The sequence below is a fragment of the Falco peregrinus genome, chromosome 10 (assembly GCF_023634155.1).
Source record: "Falco peregrinus isolate bFalPer1 chromosome 10, bFalPer1.pri, whole genome shotgun sequence".
NCBI lineage: Eukaryota > Metazoa > Chordata > Aves > Falconiformes > Falconidae > Falco > Falco peregrinus.
The window spans coordinates 19,327,470-19,354,707 of record NC_073730.1 but is presented as its reverse complement, the minus strand read 5'-3'; the positions used below and the strand labels follow the sequence as shown (position 1 = coordinate 19,354,707).

The 27,238-nt window shown below is 44.6% G+C and overlaps 1 protein-coding gene across 1 annotated transcript; it reads right to left on the bottom strand.

The window, feature by feature from the left end:
• Positions 1 to 55: 55 nt before the first annotated feature.
• Positions 56 to 23,296, bottom strand: LOC101918808 (vitellogenin-2-like). The gene is made up of 35 exons (XM_027788294.2): positions 23,254 to 23,296; positions 22,872 to 22,892; positions 22,535 to 22,686; positions 20,510 to 20,761; positions 20,197 to 20,358; positions 19,895 to 20,043; positions 19,328 to 19,478; positions 19,064 to 19,221; positions 18,818 to 18,983; positions 18,195 to 18,320; positions 16,934 to 17,152; positions 16,303 to 16,520; positions 16,082 to 16,190; positions 15,545 to 15,658; positions 14,775 to 14,876; positions 14,068 to 14,187; positions 13,779 to 13,968; positions 13,358 to 13,451; positions 12,439 to 12,624; positions 12,086 to 12,230; positions 11,115 to 11,343; positions 10,851 to 11,026; positions 10,294 to 10,599; positions 9,898 to 9,945; positions 9,653 to 9,739; positions 7,900 to 8,112; positions 7,635 to 7,777; positions 6,158 to 6,296; positions 5,325 to 5,460; positions 3,985 to 4,171; positions 2,568 to 2,659; positions 1,990 to 2,087; positions 1,750 to 1,909; positions 473 to 634; positions 56 to 339 (listed from the first exon to the last, which is right to left on the bottom strand). Exons 1-35 carry the CDS (start codon positions 23,291 to 23,293, stop codon positions 224 to 226), a joined length of 5,166 nt encoding a protein of 1,721 aa, XP_027644095.2. The 5' UTR covers positions 23,294 to 23,296; the 3' UTR covers positions 56 to 223.
• Between the last annotated feature and the right edge of the window lie 3,942 nt (positions 23,297 to 27,238).

Genomic DNA, 27,238 nt, shown 5'->3' with positions numbered 1-27,238 from the left:
CGGAGAGACACGATCGTGACCGACTGCTTTTACAGAGCAACGGTTTATTAAAGGGCCAAGCCCGGCGAGGGGTGCCCAGAATTATTTTCGAGATCTGCAGAAGAACTAGAGAAGAACGATGGCCTGGAGGGAACGGGGCCTCCTCCTCAGTGTCCCAGCCCACCCGGCCACCGGTGGCAGCCAGGGGCGAGCGGGCCCGGTGAAGCGGGTGTCATGGCAGGCATCACGGCGGGCATGACTGCCGCTGGCAGGAGCACGCGGTGTGAGCGGGAACCGTGCTCACGATGTCCTCTGATTTCTGGCCCAGCCTAGCCTGCCCTTCCAGGCTGAGAGCAGAGTCTGTGAAGCAGAAAGAAGAGGTCGTGTGATGTATATTTTCCATACATACATTCCGCCAGCCCCGCGGTTTCCCACAGAAGTGCAGCCAGACATGGCGGCCGTGCTGGGCGCAGGTATCCCTCTGCAGACTCACCGGGCGGGACGCAGTGGAAGCCCACGGAGACGGGAACAGCCGTGGTTGCTGAACAGCCTTCCACGCAGCGTAGAACCGGCTCCACAGAGAAGCATTTTGCTGCCGCCTTCTCAAACGCAACAGGCTTCTCGATATTGACAGATTTACGCTGCAGCTTGCAAGCTACAAAAATGGATTCTCTTAAAGCACCTACAGAATTCACGTGAATAACTTTTTTGACTTAGTTTGCAGAATAAGCAGCAGCTAAGACCAATGGATGCACCAAGTGACACAGGCTACGTGGATTAATTAGCCAATTTGATTGAAGTCTATTTTCTGCCAATGGCTTAGGCTGTGGAAAAGTCAGGCATGTGGGAAACAGTTCCAAGGACAGAGGCTTGCCAGATAGGACCTAGGTAGAACATAGTGTCCAAATCCAGAAAAGATGCACGTGAAAACCTTGCTCAGCTGATACTCAACTTTACCCAAACTATGACGACACTTCACCTGGGGGCAGTAGCGGCACCTAGACATCCGTGTATCCGCTTCTGTGCTGTGCCTAGCATCACATCTGGTTTGCCATGGCTGAGTAGCTTAGTTCTTAAGCCTCAGTGATCCAGGTTTTGCTAGACCAGTTACCCCAGGGGAGCTTGATCTACGACTATATTATAAAAATACCACCACATGTCCAGAGGGTCGGTTTCCACACAAAAGGAGGTGCACCCCAATGTTACCAATACATTCATGTTGCTTTTATATAGGACCCAGATGGTAAGAACAACCATTCCCAGGCTGAAAGTTTCAGAGGAAGTCCATCTTCAGACTGAGGAAAATAAACCGGGTATTTCCCACCTCAGATGCCCTCCACTTTGATAGCCAGGGCTAGTTTTTAAATTTTTTTCTGGGAAACTAAAAGTCTGGAAATGATAGAATGGAAATAAAGAATGAAACTATTAAGGATGACATAAAATGTCTTTTTCCAACAGTCAAACTACCTACTTTTCATACTAACTTATCATCTTAGGGAGTTTTAAGTTTATAATTTTATCTGGAAGACACAAACTTCAGGTAACTACATAGTGTGTAAGAAGCTGATATAAAAATGTAACAAACCTAGAATCTGCAGTGAAATACCAAACTCAGGAAAGCCAGATTTATTTTTTTTTTCAGCCTATGACCACTAATCACAGAAACGGTGAAAAATAAGATGATTGTGCTACAATTAATGTAACTCATCTATTCGTGTGACCAATTAATTCGTCACAGGCAAAGACATTAATATGTTAGAATCTTAGTACCTCCAGCACAGGGGTCTTCTGAGATGATCCAGGACTGACCAAAACTCACTGCATCTTTAGCTAAATATCCACTGGGCATTTGATATTCCCTTTCCTTCTCAGCATCATATTTTCCACATATACCACATGTTTTTCCAGCCATCCAGAAGGAAACCCGAATCTTTGAAGAAGCAAAGAAAAGACGCACTTAAATGTTTTTCTTCTCAAAAGAAAAACACTGAAAATAGTTTTAAAAAATACCTCAAGTCTATGCCCGTCATAATATAGTTTATCTATGCCATAATCAGGGGCTTTTAGTGACAGGCCTTCCTTTTCGCTGCTGATCAGCATGCTTGCATCTGCAACAAAAAAAGCAAAAAAGGGATTTCTTTTAAAAGGAACTTAATGTTTTAGTGTCCAACCTGAATCACTTGTTAAATTGCTGGGTACTTAATGCAGGCTGTAATTTATCTTGAAAGAGGTGGGGGAAATGAAAAAGATCATACTATTCCCTGGCCTAGAACAAGACAAAGCCCTGCGACAAGGGTGGCCGTGGCCAGGGGACATCCAGATGCTCGTTCTGTGGGTCTCTGTGATCAGCACAAGAAACCACAGCCCTGCATTATTTGGTTTGCACAAAGACATGCAGGATCAGCGTCTCTTTCTCTGCTCAGCTTTCTTGCAACCCCCTATGAAAGCTAGCATGAAGGTATGTTAAAATCACCTAATTGTTTCTCAAATTATGGTGATCTTTATCTTGAGAGGTGTTTGCAGGATCACATCCTCTCCTTCTTCAAAAGGTCAGGAAAGATTAAAAAAAATGTAAAGATAAGTCTTACCAGAATTAGATGTGTATGGAACATCTGTTGGGGCTTGAACACCATTAATCTTCAACTGGATGAGTCCATTGGAAACATACATGTCAACCTCGCTGTAAGTAAAGGAAATGAGTATAAACAAATGTTTGTCCTTTGCCCTACTCAGCTCAAAATTTCAAGTCCTGGTAGAAACAACACTGCAGGATGCTTATATCATTTTCGCATGAGACACCTGCTACTCTTTGGGAGGAAGATTGCGAGCGCCCAGGGAAGTGTGCCGGGAGGACTGCTCACAAAACATCTTTCCCTGGCTTTACTCATCTCTGAGTGTCTGCTTGTGGCCACAGTTCAGGCAGGAAGATACCAGGCTATAGGGACCCTTGCTGTGGAACAATGTAATTGCTATTACATTTGCATAAATTGAAAGTGCTTTACATTTCAAAGGAAGATTGGATTCCCTACGGTGGTTCTCTTACAGCCTGAATAGTCTGTGTATTGTAGTGTTTTCTTCAGAGTAGTGTTTGCTCTAATGAAGAAATATGAAGCTCAAGCACATCAAAAGCACTTCCATGCAGTTGTGTGAAATGATTAGGAATGATACAGTGACGAGGAATGTCTTTATCACAAAAGATACAGCCTATAAAACAAGTATCCTTCGGTTCTTCCACAAAACACATGCAGGGAATGCTAGTTTCTCTCTCTTTTTCTAACGTTATGGCATGGCACAGTCAGGCACACAATTTTCAGAACTAAATAATTACTTGTAATGAAACCTTACAGATCAAAGTCCATTTGTGCACTTTGAAGAATACTCCCTACAATGATTTTGGTATGCATAATCCCGTACATCTTCGAGTATAAAACTATACTTTTAAAGAAGAACCTATGATGGCAGAGGCGATTGCTCCAAGATGAAACAATGTGTGTCTTAAATGAATTTCATATAGATTAGAACATTATGCACCAACTAAAAGTATGACTTAAGAGAGTGCCTCTAATCTGGGATAAGTAATTCCCTTTTCAGCTGTGTCCACTTCTCAACATCTCTGCTGAGATGATTTTGGGTGCTAATTAGTTCTAATTATTAGCTTAGCGTAGGAGGCCAGACTAAATTATTACAGTAGTCACTTGTGGATTTATAGTTTATGTGTCTACCTAATTACAAAGAACTGAAATGAGATGGTTAAATGCTAACAAATTAATGAAGAATTTTGGGCAATAAAGACTTTAGGTTACTGTGAACCTCAGATATATTTCAGAAGCACTTTTGAAAGACAAAGTCCCAAATCCCAGTGACACTCCTAGAAATCTTTCCATTGACACTGTTAATTTTTGCGTGCGTCTTACGCTAGCACTAACTTGCCCTAACAATCTGGTCTTCACAATTATAGCATATTCAGCTTGACATCTATTTTTCATTAAGTTTGCAATTACTTACTGGTTGGCGAGTCTGACATTTATTGCTGTAAGGTCAGCAGACTCTTCAAGTCTTTTCGTCATCACCAGGAATTTCAGTTCTGAACTACAGTCCTGTACCAAGACATGGTAACAATTTGCAGGCATTGAATAGTTAAATGTAACGCCATTGAAGGTTGTGAACGTGTTCAGGAAAACTGAACAACGAGCTAAAAAAAAAAAAAACAACAAAACCAATCAGTCAAAAGCAAGCCTTTTGTACTTTATATAAGACAGTTATTCTATTTTAGATTTGTAATTAAAAAAAAAAACCAAATATTTTCTGGTTTTACCTATTCTCACGTAAAAGCAAAATGATTCCTTCAGATGAAAAAAGGGATTTGTAGTAATACAAAACAAAACTTTGCCAGTCCCCAGACATCAGTGCAACCCACTCATGATTCAGTCTCTGTGTTAGATAAATTCTGCTCACAGCTGGTGCTGGTGCAACTGTTTGTGGCCTTTTTGCTTTTGTAACTTTGTTGTAGTCAAAAGTATTTCTCAAATGTTGTTAATGATTCACATATTGACACCAGAGGAGATTCACTAAAATGCTGCTGCCTTTATTGAGTCATAACAAGGATTAGAAATAGTTAGAAGATGGGAGGAAAAAAAGCCACACTAGAATAAACTTCTCCTTTTTCACTGTAATGGTATTTTGATGGAAATCCTACCAGCTCTGATTAGAAATTATTTTACAGCAATTTTAACTAATATGGACTAGTTTTGGTGTTTACCAAAGAAATACACAGTTATGATATTAGCCCACTGACTTCAAGCAAAACGTGACTCCTTAACCCAGGATTACATAAAGCTTTTCCATTTAAAATTTACCCTAAGTAAGTATAATGGGATTAGCTCTTAATACAGCATTAATGAAACAATAATCCCTTCAAGTGCAGGATTTTAAATTAATGGGTATACTTTATACTTTTGTATCTGTTCTAGCTTCTACATAACAGCACTAATCAAGCAGAGCAGCCCAAATCTGAGATCACTTGGATGTCCCTCTCACTAATTTTGTAATGTTTTTTTCTTCACGAGCAGCCTGTGCAGTGATCCTGAAATGGATGCATTTGAGAATGGATGCATTTGGAATCACTATTTGGCATGGAACTGAGTATTTAATCTTATTGGTAAGTTTCCTTTTCTTTACATCTTTGTAGCCTCACAGATTTTCATACAGATGGGTTTATTTCTATCTGAAATCACCACACATTTTCTAAGTGAATGTAAAACAATTTCAAGTTATGTCCAAAGTATAAATCTTATTTCCAAAATCTGCAAGTCAACCAATGCTTGTGTAAACAGTTAATTGCTGACCTTCAATGTTTTCAATGATTGAAATTCTTGCTTGGGAAAAGACATTCCAGTCAGGGGGCGGCAGTGTTGAAATCGACCTGCTTGGACTTGAAGGGAATGGTAGGGGAAGCCTGATGGCTCGGTCGTAAATGGTGAGCTGAAAAGCAGTCAGAAAACAAACATGAATGTAAATGCAAAATACAGTGCAGAGATGAGAGATCATTTCCCTTTAATGTTCAAAGAGGACTGTACTGACTGATCCAGGGCTAGGTCAGAGCTAAAAAGAAGTCCTCTGGCTACAGCATGAAATAGCTCTACTGTTTGATGCATCTGCAACCTATAGAATAGCAGTGCTATAAATGAAGTTTGACATCCACCAGTTTGTAACCTTTTGGGGAGTTGTACATCACATCTGATCTCAATGCAAACAGTTTGCTTACCTGAGATGCCCACCCTCTCCTTGCCTATACATTGAGGGCTGCTATTGGGCTGTCATGCTTCTCTACAGCCTGGTTTTACTATCTTCCAGGATGCAGGAAAACCTATCATCTCCCTGAAGATTTGGGGAGGACTGGTCTTTTTAATAAGTTATTGCTAATGTGCCACCAATCATGATGGTTGTTTTGTAATCTGTTTCTTATTTTGTGTGTTTGCATGCTACATGAGAAAGAGAAATGTGTTGTAAGATATTTTCGTAATGGAACCAACTGTGTGAATGTAATATCTTTGTGGTGGGAGCTTCTTTATCTTTTAATAAATAAAAAAATCAAAAAATCAGTGGGTTAAAAAAGCTGTTAACCTTCAGTTTCATAAGCACTGAATGCCCCAGGATAAAAGATAATGGAAATAGTTACCTCGGGTACCTTGAGGACTACATCACAGGTTCTTGGAGATGTCAGAGCCATAACCAAGGTTGCCTGGCGAGAGGGACCATGCTGTTGCCTTTGGGAGTACCCAAGCACATAGGCAGCTCCTGGAAGAAACGAGTAGAACCTGGAAAAGGAAGGTATTAAAATGATCTGTCTTTGAAAACATTGCTTATTATTTGTTCAGGCAAAAATACCCCCATAAAGCAATATGCATTCTGTGTCAGCCATGTTTTGTGTCAGGGTTTGCTAACACAAACCTTATGTGTTGTGTATGGGAGGAGGGACAAGCAGATTTTAACTGTTAGTGGGTTAAACAGTCTTCAGAAGACTGGATGACAGTGATATGAGAAGAAAAGTATATCCAACTTGTTTTAAATACATTCAGAGTCAAAAATAGGCACCGAGTACATAAAAACTGGAATACTAACATGCTGAAAAATAGATGACCGTGTATTAATGTGTGAGCCCTGCAGCGGTAACTTTTAGTAAGGATCCTTCACCCACTAAGAATGATTTGGCAGAGGCATCTCAATGATTTGGTTCCCTTACAGGCTTGGGACTCAAATAGAGAAATACAGAAAATATTCCTTTGAAAAAAGGCATAGTCTCAGAGCAGAAGAGAGGCGAGTTCTGTGGCGGTGCTCCAGGATAGCCAATTGGATGTTTTCATCCCCTCTAATAAGGGCAGATTAACAGCACTTCAGGTAATTCAATCTAATATAAAAAAGTTTTCCTCTTCAGTATACGTTTGTCAACCTGTGTGCCTTTAATGTGAAAGCTTGTGTGCCATGCATATTTAGATAATTGAGTTGCTGTATGCGTCTCTATTTTGTAGCACTATGGAAAAAGATTAGTCTTTGATATGCAATCAGTATGGTATTCTGGGCAAATGCATGTGTGAGTACAGGCTCTGTTGTATTCATTCATACATTGCACATGTATGGATAGACACATAAGTGAATGAATCCAGCAGTTACAGTTTTCTTACACTAAGTGTCACACAACATTTGCTATTTAGTGTGCAATAAGCCTTATGGGAAGTATTTGTATCATCTTCTTCCGAAGCCGGAGGCAAGGTGCCTACATTAGGAAATTCTTTTCCCTGTACAGTCAATAGAGACAGTCCTTCAGAGAATCAAGGTTAAGCTTCTGCCGTGAGCCTCCATCAGTTAGGAAGCATTGGGAGACCAGTTTCCTAATTCAGGCACTTTCAATTAAAAGTCTACAACAGATTAGTTGAATCCCATCAACCCCTTTGTTTCAAGCAGGTTTCCTGCCAACTAAAATGCACTATGCTTTGAGGGAGTAAATACACAGAGAAAACAGACACGTGTAATCTGATTTTATAATATGATACCAATTAAGGGAAATTCTTCCAGCTCAGAAGTTGCAGAACTGAATCTATAACTATCTAGAGCATTGACACAGGTGAATTTTTCAAAAATTAAAGTTAAAATCTCACCATTTTGCAGTTGTTCGGACCAGTGAAGGTACTTTTGGCCACTCCAGCTTCATCTGCATAGCTGGATAAGCAGCAAATTGCCCTGTTGCAATCTGAAGAGCAATCCGGTAGTCCTGGCAATCTTTACCCCATTTAAGAGAACCCTAGTAGAGGGGAATATATATATATATATATTATATATATATATATATATTCTTTTTTATAAAACATAGTTAAGATCATTAAATTTCATTTACTTTTGAGCTCATCGTTATTTTAAACTCACCGATACTTCATGGGAATTTATTACTGAAGCATCAGCACAGAGTTTCCATCTACTTGATCCTGTGATGCTTGAAACAAACATCTGCATCCTCGATCTCATGGGTTGTGTGTCAGTGTACAGCACAAGCTGTAATCCTGTCGGCTGCTCGTTTCTGTGGATGGCACGAAGGACTGCAGCCAGCATCGGTGGCTTGCTGTCTCCCAAGAATTTAGGCTTAAGTCAGTAGAAGGGAAATAGAGACCAAAGGCATAAACAAAGCATTAAAATTACTCTATTAAAATGACAGATAAAAAGTATTTGTAAAGGAAAAGTTTCATTCAGAAGGTCTTTTTACATGACTTATGGGATAGCATCATAGATTGTTGCTTGATCTATTCGGTTCATATGCAGTTTTGCCATAGTCTTTCAAGGGTGCTGTCGTGACCTATGCAAGTAAAACAGTACTGCTGGGAAGCTTTTTGTAAAGTAATTTCAGTGTAACACAGGGAAGTGTGGAGCAGGACCCTACTGCAGAAAGAACCAGTATCACCCAGCTCAGCGCGGCTCTCCTACCAACCTGTAGTTTAGCTAGTAGTCTTTTTGATAAAATTTGTGTAACCACCTGTTTGAAACGGTGATAATTTGTATTGACAGAGGGACCTGTTCAGTGCAGGCCAAAACGTGGTACTTGCACAAGGAGCAGCACGTGCCCCCCCCATTCAAATTCAGGACCTGGTGCCCGGTGCTACCCGAGCCGTGGGGCAGGAGTCCCCACTGGGCCAGGGGGGAGCTGCCAGTGGGGTGAGATGTGGGACAGCAGGTCCCCCCTGTGCTGCTAAGTCCGGGTGACAGAGACTCACGGAAGGATCAGGTGAGACAGGGCTGGCGGCTTAGGGGGAATGGGGAAAGAGCAAGACTGTGGCTGAGGAGGGTGTGTGTGGTGAGAGCATTGGGGGAGACTGAGAGGGGTTCAGGGAAGTAGTAATGTGAAAAGATGGAAAAGAGAGGTGAATTCAAGTTACACAGAAGTGTGTGGGGGAGAAGGTAGATCTCGTTGCCTTTTTTCCCCACAAGCTACTTGCACTATCAGCTGGAAGCTGCTGGTGCAGAGGGGGTGCCCCAGCAAAGCAAGGTTTACTGTTTTGTAGGCATGTAGGTCACTGTGTGAAACGTGTGACATTTGCTTTGATAACATCTGCTCCAGATTCCATAATTCTTACAACAGTTCTTACAGAAGGATGAGGCACCATTAACTAACTATGTACCATGCTGTCCTTCCTGAATAAACACCGGGATTGCTCTCAAAGCTGAAGCTTTACTGCAAAATCAAGGTCTTTTCAAAGGCCTTGTACGGTCCTGCTAACATGAACAGAAGTACATGGCAGTGAAAACATAATGAACAAAAGTGGTAGAGTCTGAAATTTTCAGAGATATGCAATAAAAAAAATACCTGAAACCAGTTTCTGATCAAGCACATCAGCACTTCTAAAGTGTTCTCATTTTTATAGTGAATTGGTTATTGAGTAACACAAAGTTCAACATATACGGCAATACATTCCAGTTTCATTAAAAAACGTAGCCTGTATTGAGTGAATATAAAAAAAACATTCAACGGCTATCCAACGTGCTCACCTCTATAAAACAGGAAACAATTTTCATTCTATATCATTACCTAATATGCTAAATCACTATATTTTTCCTACTCTGTTATAATAATACAATAACTGGAAATCCAAAGTAAATTATTTTATTTCTCGTAGATTATGATGCTCACCTGAGACATGGCTCTAGAGATGCCTTCATCACTAGCTGAAGAAGAGGAGAGGCTGATGCTGCTGTTCAGGACTTCTCTTCCTGGGCCCTGCAAAAGCAGAGAAACACCTTGAAGCAAGTTGTTTACCATTGGAAGTTGCAGAATTAATTTCTCATATTCTTACTCTCAGAGAACTAAGCTCTAAGTGCAGCAAAGCTAGTGAGAGCAGTTGTAGGCCCTGCTCACCGTATAAGCAGTAAATGTACCTGTTTGTCTGCTGGCTTGAACCAAAACTGGTAAACAGGTGGATTTCCCTGTGAAAACAGCATGTAAGAAGACCTAAGAGAAGGCAAAGAACTAACTTTTGACAAATGCATTAAAAAAAAATAATCAGTATTGAGTATGGAAAGAAGGCAAAACAAAATAAAATTCTTAAAACATTTTAAACCGAAATCCTCCGAAATGTGAAATGCTTCAGAGAACCAACGAGGTTAAAAAGGGGAAAAAGCTCTGCTAAGCGGTTACCTTGTCTGTCCTGCAGCAAACAGCCACCCTTAACAGTCTGTTTTTCTTTCATTGGTCCATACTCTATGGGTACAATGTCCTGATGCACAAAAATGTTCACTACAAGAAATATTGAAAGGTCCAGCGTGGGGAATTACCTGTTGGTTGGAATATTCACTGTCCCCACTGCAGTGCTGGGCTCCAGAGCGGTCTCCTCTGCTGCTGCTGCAGATGTTACTGCTAGCAGAGCTGACACTGCTGCTGCTGCCACGCTTCTTCCCAGATTGCCTTATTTCATCTTTCTTGTGTTCATTTCCAGGCTTTTTACCATCAACAGATGAAGCAGTGGAAGAGGAGGATGAACTGGAGAGGGGGTGTGCACTGGGCTCTGCCCAGACGTTTGTCACTGCAGGCTTGTCGTTTCTGTGAATACGTTTCTTACGGCGCCGTGTTTTATTTGCGACCTCCAAAAACAGTTCAAAGCATTATGAATTCATAGCTTGTTCTGTTACATTTCTCTGGGTGTCAGACAAGCTGCTCACCACAGGCTTTCAATGAAATACAATTTCCCAGCCCTGCACACTGCGCCAGAACTCACCTAGACCCATTCCTCCCAGCTGGAATCCCTGCTTACCCACCCCAGTTTTCCACACTGGAAATGCTTGCCTTCATTTATAGGAAAGTATTTCCCTCTCTGATGCTCAGAGTCTCTTACCTGAAACACATTTTCAATGCCTAGAATCTTCTTCAGTTTAGCTTGAATGTCCTTGTACAGAGATGTCTTATCCTCTTCCTTAGACCCTGAGGTTGGTCCATCAGTTATTTTGGAAGCTGCTTTGGATCCTGCCTGAACCTCCAGCTGTATTTTGTCGATGTCAGCATCTGTATTAACTGAAGTCAAGATACTTAGATTGCAGGGTTGTTCTGCTTGAGCAGACTTCACAGAGATTGACCGAAAAGCTTGTTGTCATGACTGTACCTGGCTTCAAAATTATTTTGGCTTCAAGTTCTCCAACTAATTTGTGCAGGTAGGTATTTCTTAAGAAAGCAGAACTTCGTGACTTTAGGCTGAGACAAGCAGAACATCCCAAACTCTCAAATTTTCCACAGAAGAGGTGTGTGTAAGATCTTCCTCCTATACTGTAGTGATGTGCCTCTTCTGAACCTTGCTGGTATCCTTTGGATATCACACTAGGAGTATTGCTTTGCTACATTAAACAAAAATATGGCAAATAAAGGTATTTTCTACAAAAAAATTGTCACAGCTCCTAAAGTCTTCCCTCCTATTAATGAAGAGAATGATGACAGTCCTGTTTAAAATTAGAGATCTAAGCATGGGACGTGGTGCTGTGTGGAAGAGGGCTGCTTTCCTGCCCAACTTTTCCCAGGCAGTGTTTCACAAACACGCTTCCCAATGAGAACCTGCCGGGCTCTTTGAGGGGCTATCCTTCTGCATCAGTGTTGGGTTACTAGCCCTCCTGTTGCAAGCCAACCTAGCCTTCCCACCCAAGCCTCAGAAGCTGAAGAGCACATAAGAGAACGGGCTTCTGCGATCCGCTGCAGGGATTACCTCAGGATTTGGAAGAAAAACATATACCCTGCCCAAGAGCCATCTTTTCCGCACGGCTCTGGCTTGGGGGGGGGAGGGATATTGTTCAAAGGATATGAATTTCACACACCCTCCCTATGACTGTAAATATATAGGAAGACATGCTGCCAAAGCAACCCTACCTGCGTGAGATGGTCATTCACAGTCTGCTCACTCTCATCATGTCTTGAACCCACGGGGACTTACGTTAGGCTTGGTTTGGGGTACGCGAGGCACCCGTTGAATCCCAGTTTGTGTGCCTGTGACCTGGCTAGCCAGCGGCTGTGCTGGGGGGTCAGCCCCTGCGAGGAGCTCTCTGTTCGCTACCTGTCTGCAGTACAGATGGCGAGAGGCCTCCTTACCTTCCAGCTGCCAGGTCCCGAGGCTCTTTCTAATGGCTGAAATGGCTGGTCGGAGGTACTTGGTACTTCTTCTTTGGGGAGAAGCTGGGATTTCTTTTCGGAATCTACTTCTCCCATGTTCCTTGAAATAGCATAAACTTCAGTCCTGTAGAAGCGATAAATGTGACACAAGTAATGCCTTCCGATTTTGCTTACCTGTCTTTGCTGGTGCAAAAAAAGACAGAACTAAGCTTTATCTAGTTGCCGAAGTATGGCAGACCCTAACAAGGAGATGTATGTCTATGATTTTATAACGGGAAGCTCATGAACAGTAGTAACACCTAACAAGCAAAATGCAACAAGCTCTTCTGTACCTCACAGCTGCGAGCTCAACCTCCTGATCGCAGGGAAGCATTTCCATTTTCAAATTTTTCTCTTTCATATTTATCCTGGCATCAAAATTCATTGTAGTGTTGGCACTGAACTCTGCATGAAATTCAAGACCACTTTGAAAATATTGTGTATTAATCCCCATCATTGCAATCACATGAAAATATGCCCTAAAAGAGTGGAAACAAAACCATGCATAATCACAGATTAATATGCACATATTTAACTTTGAAATGCAAAATTACGTTTTCACACTGTTCTGTTTCTTTTAAGAGCCACTACTGATGGATGAAGAGATGTATCACAACAGGATAAAAAATGCTGAAGTGCCCCTGGAAAAGGTGAAGGGATTTATCTGATGAACAAAGCTAACGTGGACCTTCTCACTGCTTTGTCACCAATATATTGCTTGAGGACAAGCTAATGCTAGAATTTTCTAGCTTCAGATTTTCCTAGGTTATCATTATCATTGTTATCATTGTTATTATTATCGTTATTAGTACTTTTGCAGATCCAGAAGCGTTTCCCTTTTTCCCCCCGAAATCCCCCCAGCTTGTGCCAGGTGGTGATGGGATTCTATGTTGAACTTGTAAAAACCTGTTCATAAGCAAACACATCTTCACAGCTCAGTGTCTTTAGTCACTGAACAGATACAAACGCGAGCATTTTCAGCAATGGCAGAACAGCACAGCACCCTGTAGGATACAGCACGCATTGCTGTTCGCAGGGTCGTAAAGCATCAGGTGACTGTGTCGCTTTCTCACAACTTCACTGCTCTGGACTAGCACAGCCGTCCCAAACCTGGGGCAAGTAAGACCCCTATATGGCAACATGCAATCACGTATCTATTTCAAATATAAATATAAATGCTTGTGTGTAAGTGAAAATATATGTAATTTTTACTTTGGCTTGATGTCAGCATGAATATCCATGTTGGTTTCCAACAACTGTGAAGGTCTAAAATTGCCAGATAATGGTGGTGATATCTGTATATTCACTGCAAAAGACAGGAATTATATGAACAGAGAAACAATAAATGCTGGCAATACAATGTTTTCAGTAAGCACAGTAGTTAACACACGGGCAGTGCTTCTGCATTTTGAAATACTTTATGTGTTTATTTAAAGATTGCTACTCCAAATGAATTATGCAAATATGTCTGAGGTAGAACGTGCTAATTCTCAAACCATTTGGAGGTAGCTGAACACTGATGTTTCCACATTACAAGAGCATTTTTCAAGATTATAGAGGGATTTAATTTCAGCAGAGGGATTGGACCCCCAGTTATTGTGGGGAACCGCTAGGTCTGGAGTCCCAAGCTCACCGTTGGCGGCAGCCTGGGCCAGCGCAGTGCCACACAGGCTGAGCTCCAGTGGCACACCCACCACCGTGGGGACAACGTGCCGCAGCTCACCCACCAGCACCGGCAGGATCCACTGGCCTGAAACACCTTGCTGGACCTCTTCCACCACTTTTTTCACCATTGGCTGCCAGTTTGACGATCCAGTTAGACTCTGAAAACAGAGGAATAGGTTATGTGATTATGTGAGAAGAGACAGGGAGGGGAAATTATTCAGCACCACAGACAGAAAAGACAACAGCCTTGTCAGTACCGTCATGGTCTGCTGAATGGCATCTTTATCAATGTCAACAAAAGCGATCTCTTGGCCCAGTACTTTGGCATAAATGGACACCAGAGGGTCTTCGGGAGGCAGTTCCTTCCATCCCAGAAGCTGTGGTGTTAAGGAGAGACGGAGAGAAAGGGAAGAAGCAGATAGTGTCACGTAAAATACAGTAATGTATTAGCAAAGTGCAGATCCCATCTGAATGATGCTAGCCATGGTTGCTTAGCCAAAAAACAAATAGACGTCTTACAGGTCTGAACCTATGTGGCCTTTCTTATGCTGCATAACTGACTTCAGTGGGAGGTTCCCCACATAAGGATGAGGTGATTTCTGCTACTGGAGTGGGTGACACGCTAGGACTCATGAACAAAAATCTTAGTCGATAATAATTTTAAAAGAGAAGAGCAATCACATACCGTGTTTTAACAGACATTTTATAATGTGAATTTTGGTTCCCTATCACCATCATCATCATTTCTTGTACTGTACATTAAGGGCTAAAACATGTTGAGTGAAAAGGTGGCATCTGTTGACAGCGTTAAGTACAGTACATTTTTCCACAACCAAACAGGATGACTGACTCCTTGCTCACTGAAGCATCAAAGGGATGGCTTGGTGGGTGGGTGGGCTATGCGGCCCGAGAGCTAGCAGGACTGCGTATTGCAAACAGATCAGAAGGGTGTGTAGAGACATACCGTTTTACCGAGCTCCTTCAGTGTCTTGTATGTATCATATTCAGCAAAGGGAATATTCTGCTTCCTGATCAGCTGGGTCAGGCTTTGTGACCAGACACCCACCTGCAGGAAACGGAGGCAGCTGTTACAGCCCGAGTACAAGAGAGCCCAGGAAAACCTTTGTACCCCTTGTCACGCTCACTAAGGCCACTCTAAATACATACTGGATGAAGCCATTGCACTTATAAGGCTACGTCTACCTGGCAGATGGCTGCAGGCTATGGCTGCAGATGCTGAGAATGTGCTAAACCAGCTTTGAATTAGTCAGCAGGGATAATTCTAGGCAGCACGGAGCTCAGCCCAGGCTGCAAAGCTTGCCCGAGATTCTGAGTAAATACCTGCATGCTGTTACATGGGGCTTCACACTGCCCTGGCTGCAGTGCTGGCTGAAATTTAATTTCAGATGCTACTTCCCTGTACTTATGCAAAGTACCAGAGATGCTGTGTGACTTAGGCAAGCAGATGAATGTACTGCTGAGCAAGCTTTCCTCTACTCTTCTACATTTTTGTGCCTATAGTGCGTGTGTTCAATGATGAATGTATGTGTCAAGAAGCCCAAATAAAAGAAGCCGCCTATGTAAAATCATAATCATTATCTAAATTTTCTCTTCCACATCCGCCCTCACAGTCAGAGATGGAGTTAAACACTACATCACAGTCCAAATGTCTTAACAAGTAATACTATCTGTAGCTGGCTTGCACCTAGCTAGCCGTTTTAGATAAATACTTACCTCGATAATATCTGTTGCAGTATCTGCATAATATCCTCTCACTTTTGTGATTATATCAGATGGAAATGCAGTGCTGGGACTGTTCATTAGATAGACCCTCCAAATGGCACCAGCCTGGTGTTCAGCTGTCACAGGAATGAAAAGCAGCAGAGGTTTTGGTTAGGGTCTCTGAGGTGCCTGGTGCATGTAAGCAACCTCAGGTATGTGCTATAGATCACAAGAGGTTCTGCCAGGATTCAGTCCCATAAGTCTTCAAGTTTGCAACCTCAAGAGGAGAACTTTGTTCTAGGACAGAGTCAACATGACCACAGCAACTGGAGGAGGAGGCCTAAATCCACGTGCAAGCTCCGCTTTCCCCACCAGATACCCAGAGAGTGGTAGAACATCCTCAGGGGGTTTTGCATGTTAGGATGCTCTTGTGCTTTTTCTGTTTCAGGAGTGCACTAAACTCGCAGCCTGTGATTGGATTTTGGATGAAGATCACTGAATGGAATAGAGGCATTTGGCTACGTAAGGTGAAGCGGTGAACCAGGGCACCTGGTACTCACAGGAATAATCTCCGATGTGAATGACCTTGCTGTAACGATAGCTCAGCTTGTCAAGCCTGGGGCTCAGTAGTTTAATGGCAATGTTGCAGGCAGCAGATCTGAGTAATGAAGAGTTACAACCGTATGAAGATAGTTGAGTGCGACCAAATTCTTAGAAAACTGCAAGGAAAAAAATTTGCTACTAAAGAATGTGCTTCTTCCTCTACTTACAGATTATAGAGCTGTGGGATCCTGCCCACTGCCAAAGCCTTCATGTGCGAATACGTGAAACTGGCTACTTGTAAGCTGGGCTCTGTCAGCAGCGAGCTGGCCATCGCCGTTACGGCTGGAAGACCAGGCTTCGTTTCAAAGAGGACAACACAAGCCACCATTCGGACTTTAGGAGCAAGAGTGATGTCCATAAAGACCTGGAGGGCGATGTCTCTTACCTAGAGGAGGAAGATACGACCTGTGAGTACCTCACAGCTTCTCAGTGAGAAGTGGCTCCTAAACTGTGCACGCGTGACCTGCGGTGAATAGGGAACAAAACCCTAAACAGAGACTTGAGCGTGGGACCCGCCACCGAAAATTAAGATATCTGTGGGCACACAGTGGATGGGGCTGGAAGAAACAGCCATTAGTAATGGTCCCAGTGTCACAGCGACTAAAGCAACCTCTTTCCCAGGATATCAGCAAGGATGGGGTGATGTCAGGAGTTTTCAGTGTGAGCAAGAGGAAGACCAGCAACTGAGAAATCTGCCCAGAGCTGCTAATGTTACCCGATAGCTTTTATATTCCCGATCATGAAGTCAACCCAAACCATACCCTCTAAGACATTTCTTTAAATAATGATTTCAGTTACTTTTTTAGGGTCTTTTCTGGCAATTTTCCTCAAGGCCAGCACAGCATCAGCATGAATTCTGTTTGGTAATGAAGCGGCAGCCGGGGAAAATGTGGGCAAAAACTTCAGGATGTGTTTGGTACTGGCCAGCTCTCCTGCATTGCCAATGGCTTTCAGGGCCAAGGCCATGTCTTTGGCATCATCTTTGCTGGTGGCTTCAGTAGCAAGGTCATGGAGTGGCTGAAAACAGAGCAGATTGTGTTAATCTTGTAATAAGGCCTAAAATATGTAAAAATGCATAAAAATATGCATTGCCATAGCAAGCAAAACAACTACTGATGCAAAACCCAGAATAAAGCTATTCAGAATTTTCTTCCAGGAAAAATCTCACCATAGTTATCAGGATGCCAAATGTGGAACATACAAGCAAACTTGATTTTCTCCTTACACAGTGCTGTAGTTGATTTTGAATTGTGCCTGAGCACAGGAGATAATCCTGGGTGGATGCCTGTACCTGGGAGTCTGTTGCAAGTTCCAGAGCAGCCCCGAGCAGACGCGGGGTTCGGTCATTCCCTGGGACACCCCCACTAGCCCTTGCAGCCTGCAGCCCCCAGCGGCTGCGGGGCAGCAGTATTGCACTTGCATATTTTTCACTTCCTATAGCAACAGCAAGCTTACTTAAACAGTTTTGCTGTTCTGAGAAGACAAATTACCATTCTAGCGGCTTGGGTTTGTTTCAGTCTTTTGGGGAAGATTCAAGCACGTCAAAGGCCAGCAGGCCATCTCAGTGCTGTGGTCCTTCTGAGCGAGGAGCCAGAGCTGCACAGCTGAAGGACAACGTCCTGAGTATTTCTGACAGTTATAAGCAGTTTTGGAAGCCCTAACCTGTGACACACCTACAGCTTTGCCTGTATTCACACCTTAGTGCCTTTTTAATATTGTTAAGTACACTCTATCTAGTGTAAAAGTAGAGAGAGGAATCATAATGATTTTGCTTTAATCCTGAATTTGTTATGCCTAAACTAGTTTCAGGATGTTTACAGGATCCATTATCACCATGGGCTTCTACCACTTCCATTTGAAATTCTGAACTGCTAAGATCAGATTTTTCAAAGGCATCGGCTCGGTGTTTCATTCTGTCTTTGCAATTTTACAGACAATCACAGCTGAGAGCGAGGCATGTGAACAGCAAGTTACCCAATTGCCAGCATTATGAGAGCTAAATTAGAGGCTTTTGAAAAATTTCCTCACTCTTTATAAATACAAAAAGAGAGACACCTACCCGAAGAAGTTCATTTGGACAGAGTGAAGTCTGAGCACAGTATTTATTTACCATGCTACCATATCCCAGGTAAACAATTATCCGATGCATTGGTGCTTTCTGGATTTGGGGACAGGTCAGAAAAGTCTGCAGAAGAAAGAAGCAGCAGTCTTTAATGTTTCTAGTAATTAGAGCTGGTATTTAGTGAAAATTACATTTGAGAAATAAATAGATAAAATTGCTTTGGATTTTTCCTAAATGTTTTCAGAAGTTAACCCAAATGTTAGTCACTCAGCTACAATAAAAGTGAGTAGACTCGCTCCAATTATACTCTATGCACTTTAGAATTTGGGTACATGATACTCTTTTCTTGAGTTTGTCTATTTGTTTTTTAAAAGGTAATTTTGGCAAAAATAAATAAATAGCCATTTCTTAAGATTTGTGGGTTTTAACATCAAATACCAAAACCATTAAAAAATACTGGCAACAAGTGGTTGGGAACATTTTCTGAAGCGTTCCCCAGTTCTGTTAATACCTTTTACAAATTTTGAAGAATATGTGTTGCATCTTTCACTTATAATCCGTTGATTTCACCTTTAAAAAGGAGTGAGAGGGAAATAGAAAGAAGGATGATCTGTACTCACTGAGGCAACTTCTAGGGTTTGTTTGTTGGGTGTAACGAAATGGAAGGCGAGAGAGAGAGCCGCAGATGCTTCCCAGATGTTCAGCTGCTCATCGTGAATTTTTTGCTTCAGGAACCTGAACGTGTCAGTAGCTCCAGCAGCACAGATGGCGCTGAGGAACCAGTGTCTGCCAGGGAGAGGAGGATTCATTATCCCCATTTCCCAGTATGCCTCCGATCAGAAATCCTGGCTGAAGGGAACAGTTACCTGTAGGGAAGGTCGCTGGCAAACTGCACCCACAAAGATTCAATGTGATCGAGGGTCGCTACACGAAAAAGCTGGACCATTTGTAAGAACTTGACTGAAGCTTCTTTAGTGGCTCCTTCTTCATTATCCTGAACTAGTTGCCGCAGTGTTTCTGTTAACTGTGGGAAAGATCAGAGAGCTGGAAGGATTCATGTCTAAAATAATTGTGATGACTTATTAACCTTATAAATAATGAAAAAAGTATGAGAAGTAAGCCTCTAATACCTGTAAATCTGGATTTTTAATCCTTATTAGAGGAACTGGCATCTGGAGTAGCTCTCCTGAGAAATGATAACGGAGACTCCCCTGGTTTTGCAGCTGAGTTTTTGGTGCACTGACAGGAGCCCTTTTAATGTCGACCAAAGACAGTTCTTGTCTTCAAGGGAAAGAACAAAATGCGTCACTAGCCTCGAACGTCACCGTGTGCGTGGACGCTTATAGCAGCTGCTGCGGGCTGAGCATTGACCACAGAAGAATCGTGCCCTTCTCTGTTCATGCATTGCATAGAATTATCTGGAAATGTCATAGGACTGGCGAGAGCTTTCATTAGAGTTTGCCAAAGTCTCTGAGAAGTTGGACAAATGTTACAGGTGGCCCAGCAAAGCCCCCAAAGAGCAGGGCATCAGACCTGGCTGTGCATCCCGAGGGATACACTGTGCTTTGGCCCTTTGCACCCCGCAGGCCAGATGCTTCTTGTTAACTCACAAATCGACAGTAAATATGTTTCTGGCATCTCCTGCTGGCTCTGATAATCACAGCCACGCTAAGGACGTGCACCAGGGAAGTGCCTACCTTGCCTCCATCACTGCTGCCCCGTCAGGCTCATTGAAGGGAGAGATGTGGTACACCTGCTCGGATGTAGCAGACGTCATCAAGGTCCCGCTGCCATCATACTTCATCTTGTAAGTGAACATCACCGTGCCCCTAATGTTTCTGGCTTTCTAGAAGTGCAAAGAGACCCATTCAGAAAGACAAAGGAGTGGTAGTAAATTAGCACAGACAAGTCAAATTCCCTGCTAGCATCAGCGCAACACGTGAGTGTTCAGCAGTGGCTTATGCCCAAGCGTGGCAGCAGGTCACTGTGCTGCTCATACCAGGGGGCAGGTGGGGCAGGGGCGGATGTATGCCATTCCCATGTTCTTCACTGCTTTCTCCTGGCAGTTTGTCAGGTCCTTGCTTTTGGAAACGGTAACACGGTTATTCTTGCTGTCATCCTGGATAATGTATCTGGTTTGGCAGATGCCTTCAATCCCAGCCTGTGAGCGTTGATTAAACACAATGAACTTTCCACTTGAAACAGGAATAAACAGGTCAAAGAAAATTGCCTGGGAAGTGTATGTACAGGCAAGTTACTCTAAGACAGTAAAATGAGAATAACAATGAAATCCGAATGGAAAAAAAACAAACCTCCTGGAGTTCATACACATTTTGTGACTTTTTGATGGTCATCTGCATCATGTTCAGAATCCCTCTCACTAGATTAGTGCAGAGGATGGGACAGTCCCCAGGGGTGAAAATAGTTCCAACCCTTCCTGCAGCATATTCAAACTTAAAGGCTTGGCTGAAGCACGCAGCGATTGTCTCTGTGAGCCTCGAAGATGGAGTGAAGGGGTCCGTGGGCCAGAAGCCATTGTATTCCTCCAGCTTTGGGGATCGAATCTGTGAATAAAGTTAGGAAAAACGTTCATCCTATTCACTGTCAGTTTGAAATAGTGCAATAACAGGGAAACTGGGCACTTCCAAACCATGGCAGGATACAAGCCACTTGTCCAACACTGCAGAAAATGTTTTCCTCCCCAGGTTCCTGTGCTGGGCCTGGGAAGCATCCTTGAAAGTGCATTTTCCATGAAGGATTTGTGCCAGAGAAATAAGATTGTGCAAGCAACATTCAAAACTTCAGCAAGTCTGGTGAAGCCTGCTAGGTGAGCGAAACACTGCCTGCCAGCAGTCTGTACAGAAAGAACACTCACCCGGTTTCCCCAGGTGTCTGGTGAGATCTCCCTTCAGCCTGCAAGGCAGCTGAGCCGCTGTTCAAGCTGCCTGCCTAAGCACACAGGGACTATTTTGGTTCCTGCTCCAAGTCCAGCACATCCCAGCACGCCAAAGCTGCGGCCCAGCTGATGGGGAAGGAGAGGTGACCGAAGGACCTCACGCAGGAGGTGGCCCCGTGGGATGTGATGTCTCTCTGGAAGCAGCTGTCATCATTTTGAGCTTACCAAGCTGTAAAGCTTGTGCCCAAGTCCTTGACTGCTACCTAGTGGGAAACACGTGCCTGCATGCATGTGCCTATCTAGCCACATACACGCACCCCCCTGCACACAGAAGTACATGTTCCTGTGTGTTCTCTGCAGGGGAATGGTGTGGGTTCAGTGCTCTGTTTTATTTTAGGCATTTATAATCAATGCTGTAAGGGTGACTTGCCTCTTGTCACATTTCCTCAGATTAAATCCTACTCAAGACTATCGTCTGCAATTGCTGAAGTTACAGCAGCTCTAGCAAGGCTGCACAGAGCCTGCAATTGCAGCAGTGCGTAAAGCTTGATAACAAGCACTCCTTCACGCTGTTTCAGGAATATATGCACAGTTACACAGATCTGAGTAAACTTCTAGGATGAACGCTAAGGGTACCTCTTACAGCTTTCTCCCCACGTGGTGTCTTCTAGATCCCTTTTCTGTGGTCTTTCGTTCCATGCCAGTATTTTAAGCTGTTTGATTTAGTCTTTTCAGTGAGTAACAGCGCTTCCAGATTTGATATCATTATGCTAAGCACAAGCATTACCTTTGGAATTCTTCACGTTTGAATTAACGCCTATGTGAAGAATATCAAAAGGAAGATAGTGGAGACAGATGGGACTTTCTCATGCGATAGGTGAATTCCAGCACCGAGCTTTTCTTAGGCTACGGACCAGGTTGAAAAACTGGGTATTACATGCTTGAATTCTTATTTTCATACTCAAGCTTAGCATAGGAAAACTACCTTAAGGACATTTCTTTAAAGAACCTAAGGAGACGAACCTAAGGCAGCTTTAGTCAAGGGGGCTCAAGTGCTGATGGCAGCAGAGCCAGAGCAGGTCCAGCTCCCCAGCTGAAGGTGTGGGCTGCGGGGAAGCCTGTGCTGCTGTCTGTAGGTCACAGCTGGTGGCTCAAAGCAGTTTGGCTGCAGCTACAGACACTCCAGTGGCGCCCTTGGCTTTCCCCCAGCACAGCTCGGGGGCTTGGGGCGCAAAGCCCAGCACCTATGCCCGCACTGGGGAAACCATCCCTGCCCAAGCAAGGCTGCTTGCTCTGACGTGGGGTCATCTCAGCACCGGGAAGGGCCCCAAGCATTCGTGTGAGCTCTCATCACTCTTACTTATTTTGCCAGCCGGGAGGTATGAATTGAGTGCCTGAGGCTGCATGGCGTGGGTGGGTTCCCACACCCACGGCGATTTACCTGGAGAAGATGGATGCTGCGAGACACGTGGCTGATCTCCAGCTTGCAGGTCAGCCTCAGCCCTGCCATTGCCAGGCCCCTGCCGGGCAGCCCGTGCAGGATGAAGCTCTCGTAGCCATACAGGTAGGTTTTCCCGGTATGAAAAATGGGGTCTATTTAAAAAAATATAAGAGAAACACCTGCTTTGCTATGACTGTTGCAATGTTATTCACAAGAACCATCCCAGCAAAGAAGGGTGAGGCTGCTACTGCTGCAAAGGAGGCACAAGCAGTGGGCAAGGCACGGCCGCAGGGAAGGGCAGCGTGGGAGCTGCTCGTTGGGGTGGGAGCGCACTTACCGAGGTCCTGCCTCTGGCCCCCTGTGTGGGAAGAAAGAGAAGGATGCGTGAGAACCCCCCCCACATCTGTGGATCCCTTCATTTATTATTCATTTATTCAGTGTGCTAATGGTTGGCAAACAACTAGTAATGGGCTGCCGGGGCGCACCCCACACCCCCACAACTCCAAGCCCCCACCAGCCCTGCTCACTAGCTGCAGCTTGCTGGGCTTTATCCCTGCTGCCGAGCTAGGCACAGAAATCCAATAGTTTACAGCCAAAGTCATAAAAGAGCCTCAGCAAATTAAGCTGTAAATATCCCTGACAGGCCCTGAGGAGATGCAGTTTGCTTCGGACCGCCGTGGCCATCGTGGCTCAGCAGTGCTGGTAGAGCTTCAACTTACCCACGAGGGCGAGCACCAGGGCCAGGATGAGTCCCTTCATGCTAAAAGTGACTGAAGACTGCAGGGGAAAATGAGCAGCTTTTATAGAAGAATTATTAACAGGCACAGTGAATTTTGTTGAGTTGTCAACTTTTTATCAACCACTCAAACCCTCTGAGGGAGAGGGCGTCAAGGACAAGGTGCTGGCTGTTATTGCTGAGCCAAAAACATCACACACTTTTGTTCTCACTTCACCAACTGAACATACTGAAAGTACCTTTTGAAACAAGTGCTCAGAAGTATTAAAATATTGTTAAAGCCAAAATATTTATTAAGAAAAACTACTGATTATCCTTATCCGCTGGAAGCACCCAGTGCTATTGCAGTCTGTGCTGACTTTGCCCAGGTTATCCTGACCTGACCACAAGGCACACAGCTTATCTAACTGATAGTGCCCCAACAAAATTGTGTAAAAACCCCAGTAGCCCTCCTGTGACACCGTGCCAATACCTACCCTGCTGGAAGCAGGACAGGCTGTCACTCACAACACTGCTCTCTGGGAACAGGGACTTCACCCAGTAACACAAACCTCCCATCTTTGCCACAAAGGCCATGGCTAAACGCTGCTGATGTTCCTCCTTCCCTCATCTGCTTTGTCTTACAGGGCTAATGCATGAGCCCCTTTCAGCTGTGTGATTAGCCATAGACAGGTGTTGGTGAGGCTGACAGCTGAACCTCGCCTAGGTGAACCTGCTTTAGCAGGAGGGTGGACTAGGTGATCTCTAGAGGTCCCCTCCAGCTCTGACCATTCTGTGACAGGCACTGTAGACACAAAGTTCCTGGTTTACCAAGGCATACAAAGTGGTTCACCCAAACTCATTTCACATCACACAACGAGGGGCAGCATCTGCACCCCATGGTGGATGCCCCTTCTCCCATCGGTGAGCGTTTTCCTTGTCCCTTTGGAGGCAGCCCTGCAGGTCCCTCAGGCTCCTGTTGGCTCCAGGCTTGGCTTGGTCCCTGGGGTCCCCCAGCCGGGGTCCAGAGCTGGGCTCAGCCGGAGCGGATGGGGCCACCAGCACTGCTCCCACCAGGAACCTGCACGAGGAGAGCTATGGCAGCCCCGGTGCTGAGGGGTTCACAGTGGTGCTGCGTAGCCACCATTTGCCCACCAACCTTCTCCTCTGTGGGTGGGGAACCACAGCTGCTGCCCAGCTCACTGCGGAATGGGACAGCTTATCACCGACAGGTCAGTGGCTCCTATTCAAGACAGCTTAATTTTCATAATGCTCTTTCGCTGATGGGGTTTTAGAATTGGCAGTTGGGATATAATTTATAATGTTTAACAAACTATGGATTTTGTTCCTAGATCAAAGATTGCATCTGTAGGGAAAAAAAAATATAATTTTGAAGCATGGCAAATACTTCACTGTGCTTTTACCAACGCTATGTTCTGGTCCCGTTGCTTTTAACACCTTCCCTTGTGAAACTGATGGCACATGACAGAAAATCCAAGCTGTTAACTAGTGGGTTGTGTCATGTCTTTGAAGATTTGGTAAATGTAGCTGAAGGATTTGAGTATATAGCTACTGGTGACCGGTAATTAAGTCTCAAGAGCTAATATGTTATGGGATAACTATACGCAGCTGCACAGGTTTCTTTTTAAAAAAAAAACCACACACACCCACACACCCCCTTGCAGGCAGTGAGGCCTGGAGGTCAGTGGCAGTGCAAGCAGAAGAGCACTGCTGTGATAGTGGATTAAATGCAACAGCACTTGTATTCAGTGTCACAAAATTATAACGCTATATCGCTAAAATACCACACTATAACAGGACGCCACAAACCATAACACTCCTCAACATAAGGCACAGCCCCGGGAGCTGTGTGGGCTGTGCCTGGCTGCAAGGGCAGGGTCTCCCCAGAACCCCCAGCCTGGGACTTGCAGACCCTCACCCCCTCTTTGGGCAGCAAATGCTGCATCCCCGGTCAGCCCAGCCGTGCTGCTGCCGCGGGCCGGGATCTCCTGTCCTTCTGCTCCAGGTGCAGGCAAAACCTCTTGGGGGTTTCTTTACGGAACTGAACCCTCTTATTTTCTAGATCGTTTCTCCGCTATGTCAAGAACAGCTTCAGTTGCCAGCCTGTCCCCTCATACACGCACAGCCCTTTAATGCGTCATATTTCTCTGAAGGATATAACCTGAATTAGAGCGAGAAAGGAACAAAACAAAAATCCTAAGAAAATTGTGAGGGTGACAAACAACTTTGCTGTGCCCAGGACGTGCCCTGGACAGCATTTCTTCTGAGCTGTGCTCAGCTCCCCGCAGCGGCAGTGGGGGAGAGGGGCAGAGGCCGGCTGGGCCCCCCGGGTGCCTGGCTGCCATGGTGGCTGGGTCCCCTGCCAGGGCGTCGCTGCGGAGCTCCTCGCACCTGAGCACGGGGGCTGGGGGGTGAGAGTCACCCCAAAACTGTGCTCCAGCCTCGGCACGTTGGGAGGAGAGGGGCCCTGTGGGCTGGCACCGCCGGAGCTGGGAGCTCGTGCCAGAGCCCCCCTGGGGAGCCCAGCTCAGGGGGTCATGCAAAGCCCCAGCTTCAGCCTCAGGGGTTACCGGGAAGCTTGTGCTTCCCATGACTGCTCTGCTTGACTTCCAGGCAAGCAGCAAACCCACCAGCTCATCGCTTTACTGCTGCTGCCAGGTAGTGCCCAAACACTGCCTGCTGGCAGCTCCCCAGCACACCCAGCAGCAGGCACCACGACAGCACTTAAACTGTATGTAACTGTATATTTATACCTGCCTTTCAAACATACTCCTTTTGGTACTACAGACATTACCTTTCCAAACGAGAAAACTTACATCCAGACAACAAAACTCATGTACTTGCATCCATTGAAGGTACCAAAGCTGCTGGGGAAAGTAAAATGACACAGAACATTCTCAACTGTTTTCAAAAACAGGCAAGCAATTACCCCTCCACCCGACATGGTAAATGCCATTTTTCTTCTTTGGTTTCTACTGATTTTAAGAACCAAATAATATGCTTTTATTTTAATTAATTTACTGGAGATCTACATTTTTAACAATTGAGTAGGATCACATTCTGCTTTGCATTGACAAATGTAGATATAAAAAATGTGTGTGTTCAGTCAGTAATAAAAATGGCTGGATGTATGTGTATTAATTGGGAGAACACTGATGAATTAAGGCAGATAAACTTAAGTACAATACCATTTCTATTGAAATTTGTGCAAAACTCCTGATGACTTAAGCTGCCAAAAATCTCACTGACATCACTCTTTATGTCTATACCATCTCCTAAGGCACTTCTCTGAAAAACAAATTCACCCAGCACATATACTCAGCCTGCAAGCACAGCCTTAGGGGCAAGCAGAAGACATTTTCCAGATCTGCTGGAATCCTCTGGGCTCCAGCACCCGCAGCAGATGAGCGCGTCCCTCACTGTGCCCACACAGACCTGCAGCAGGTGGGCAGGAGGCAGAGCCCACCTGCTGATGGTGGCCACAGCTGGGCACGGGGGTGGGAGCATCTCACCCAAAGTGCAAAGGACCAGCTCTGCTCCGGACCCTTTGGCAAGTGGTAAACTTGGGTACCTCTACCATGTCCTGTTCAAAGGCCCCTGATTTGCACTAGCTTCTGCATGTGGTGCATCAGAAACAGTGTGTCCTTGACTCCCTCAGGGCAGCCTTGTCCAGTGCCATGAGATTCAGGCTTATCCCCTGACCTTGCTGTTCCCTAGGGCCAGCGCTGGCACACCATGCAGTTATTGCAGAGCACCGCAACAGCATTGCTGCTGTGGAGGGTGCTGCATCACACAGAGGTGATCAGTTCCTTTGCTGGTGCGCAGGATCCCAGCATTGGGGAAGAAAGTACTGGGGGAAACAAGGAGGAACCTGCTACCACAGCTACCCAGCTATACCCCCGAAGGGGCCTGACATGGACACATGCCTGGTGCGCAGAAGATGGTCACAGATACCAAAATTCTACAAA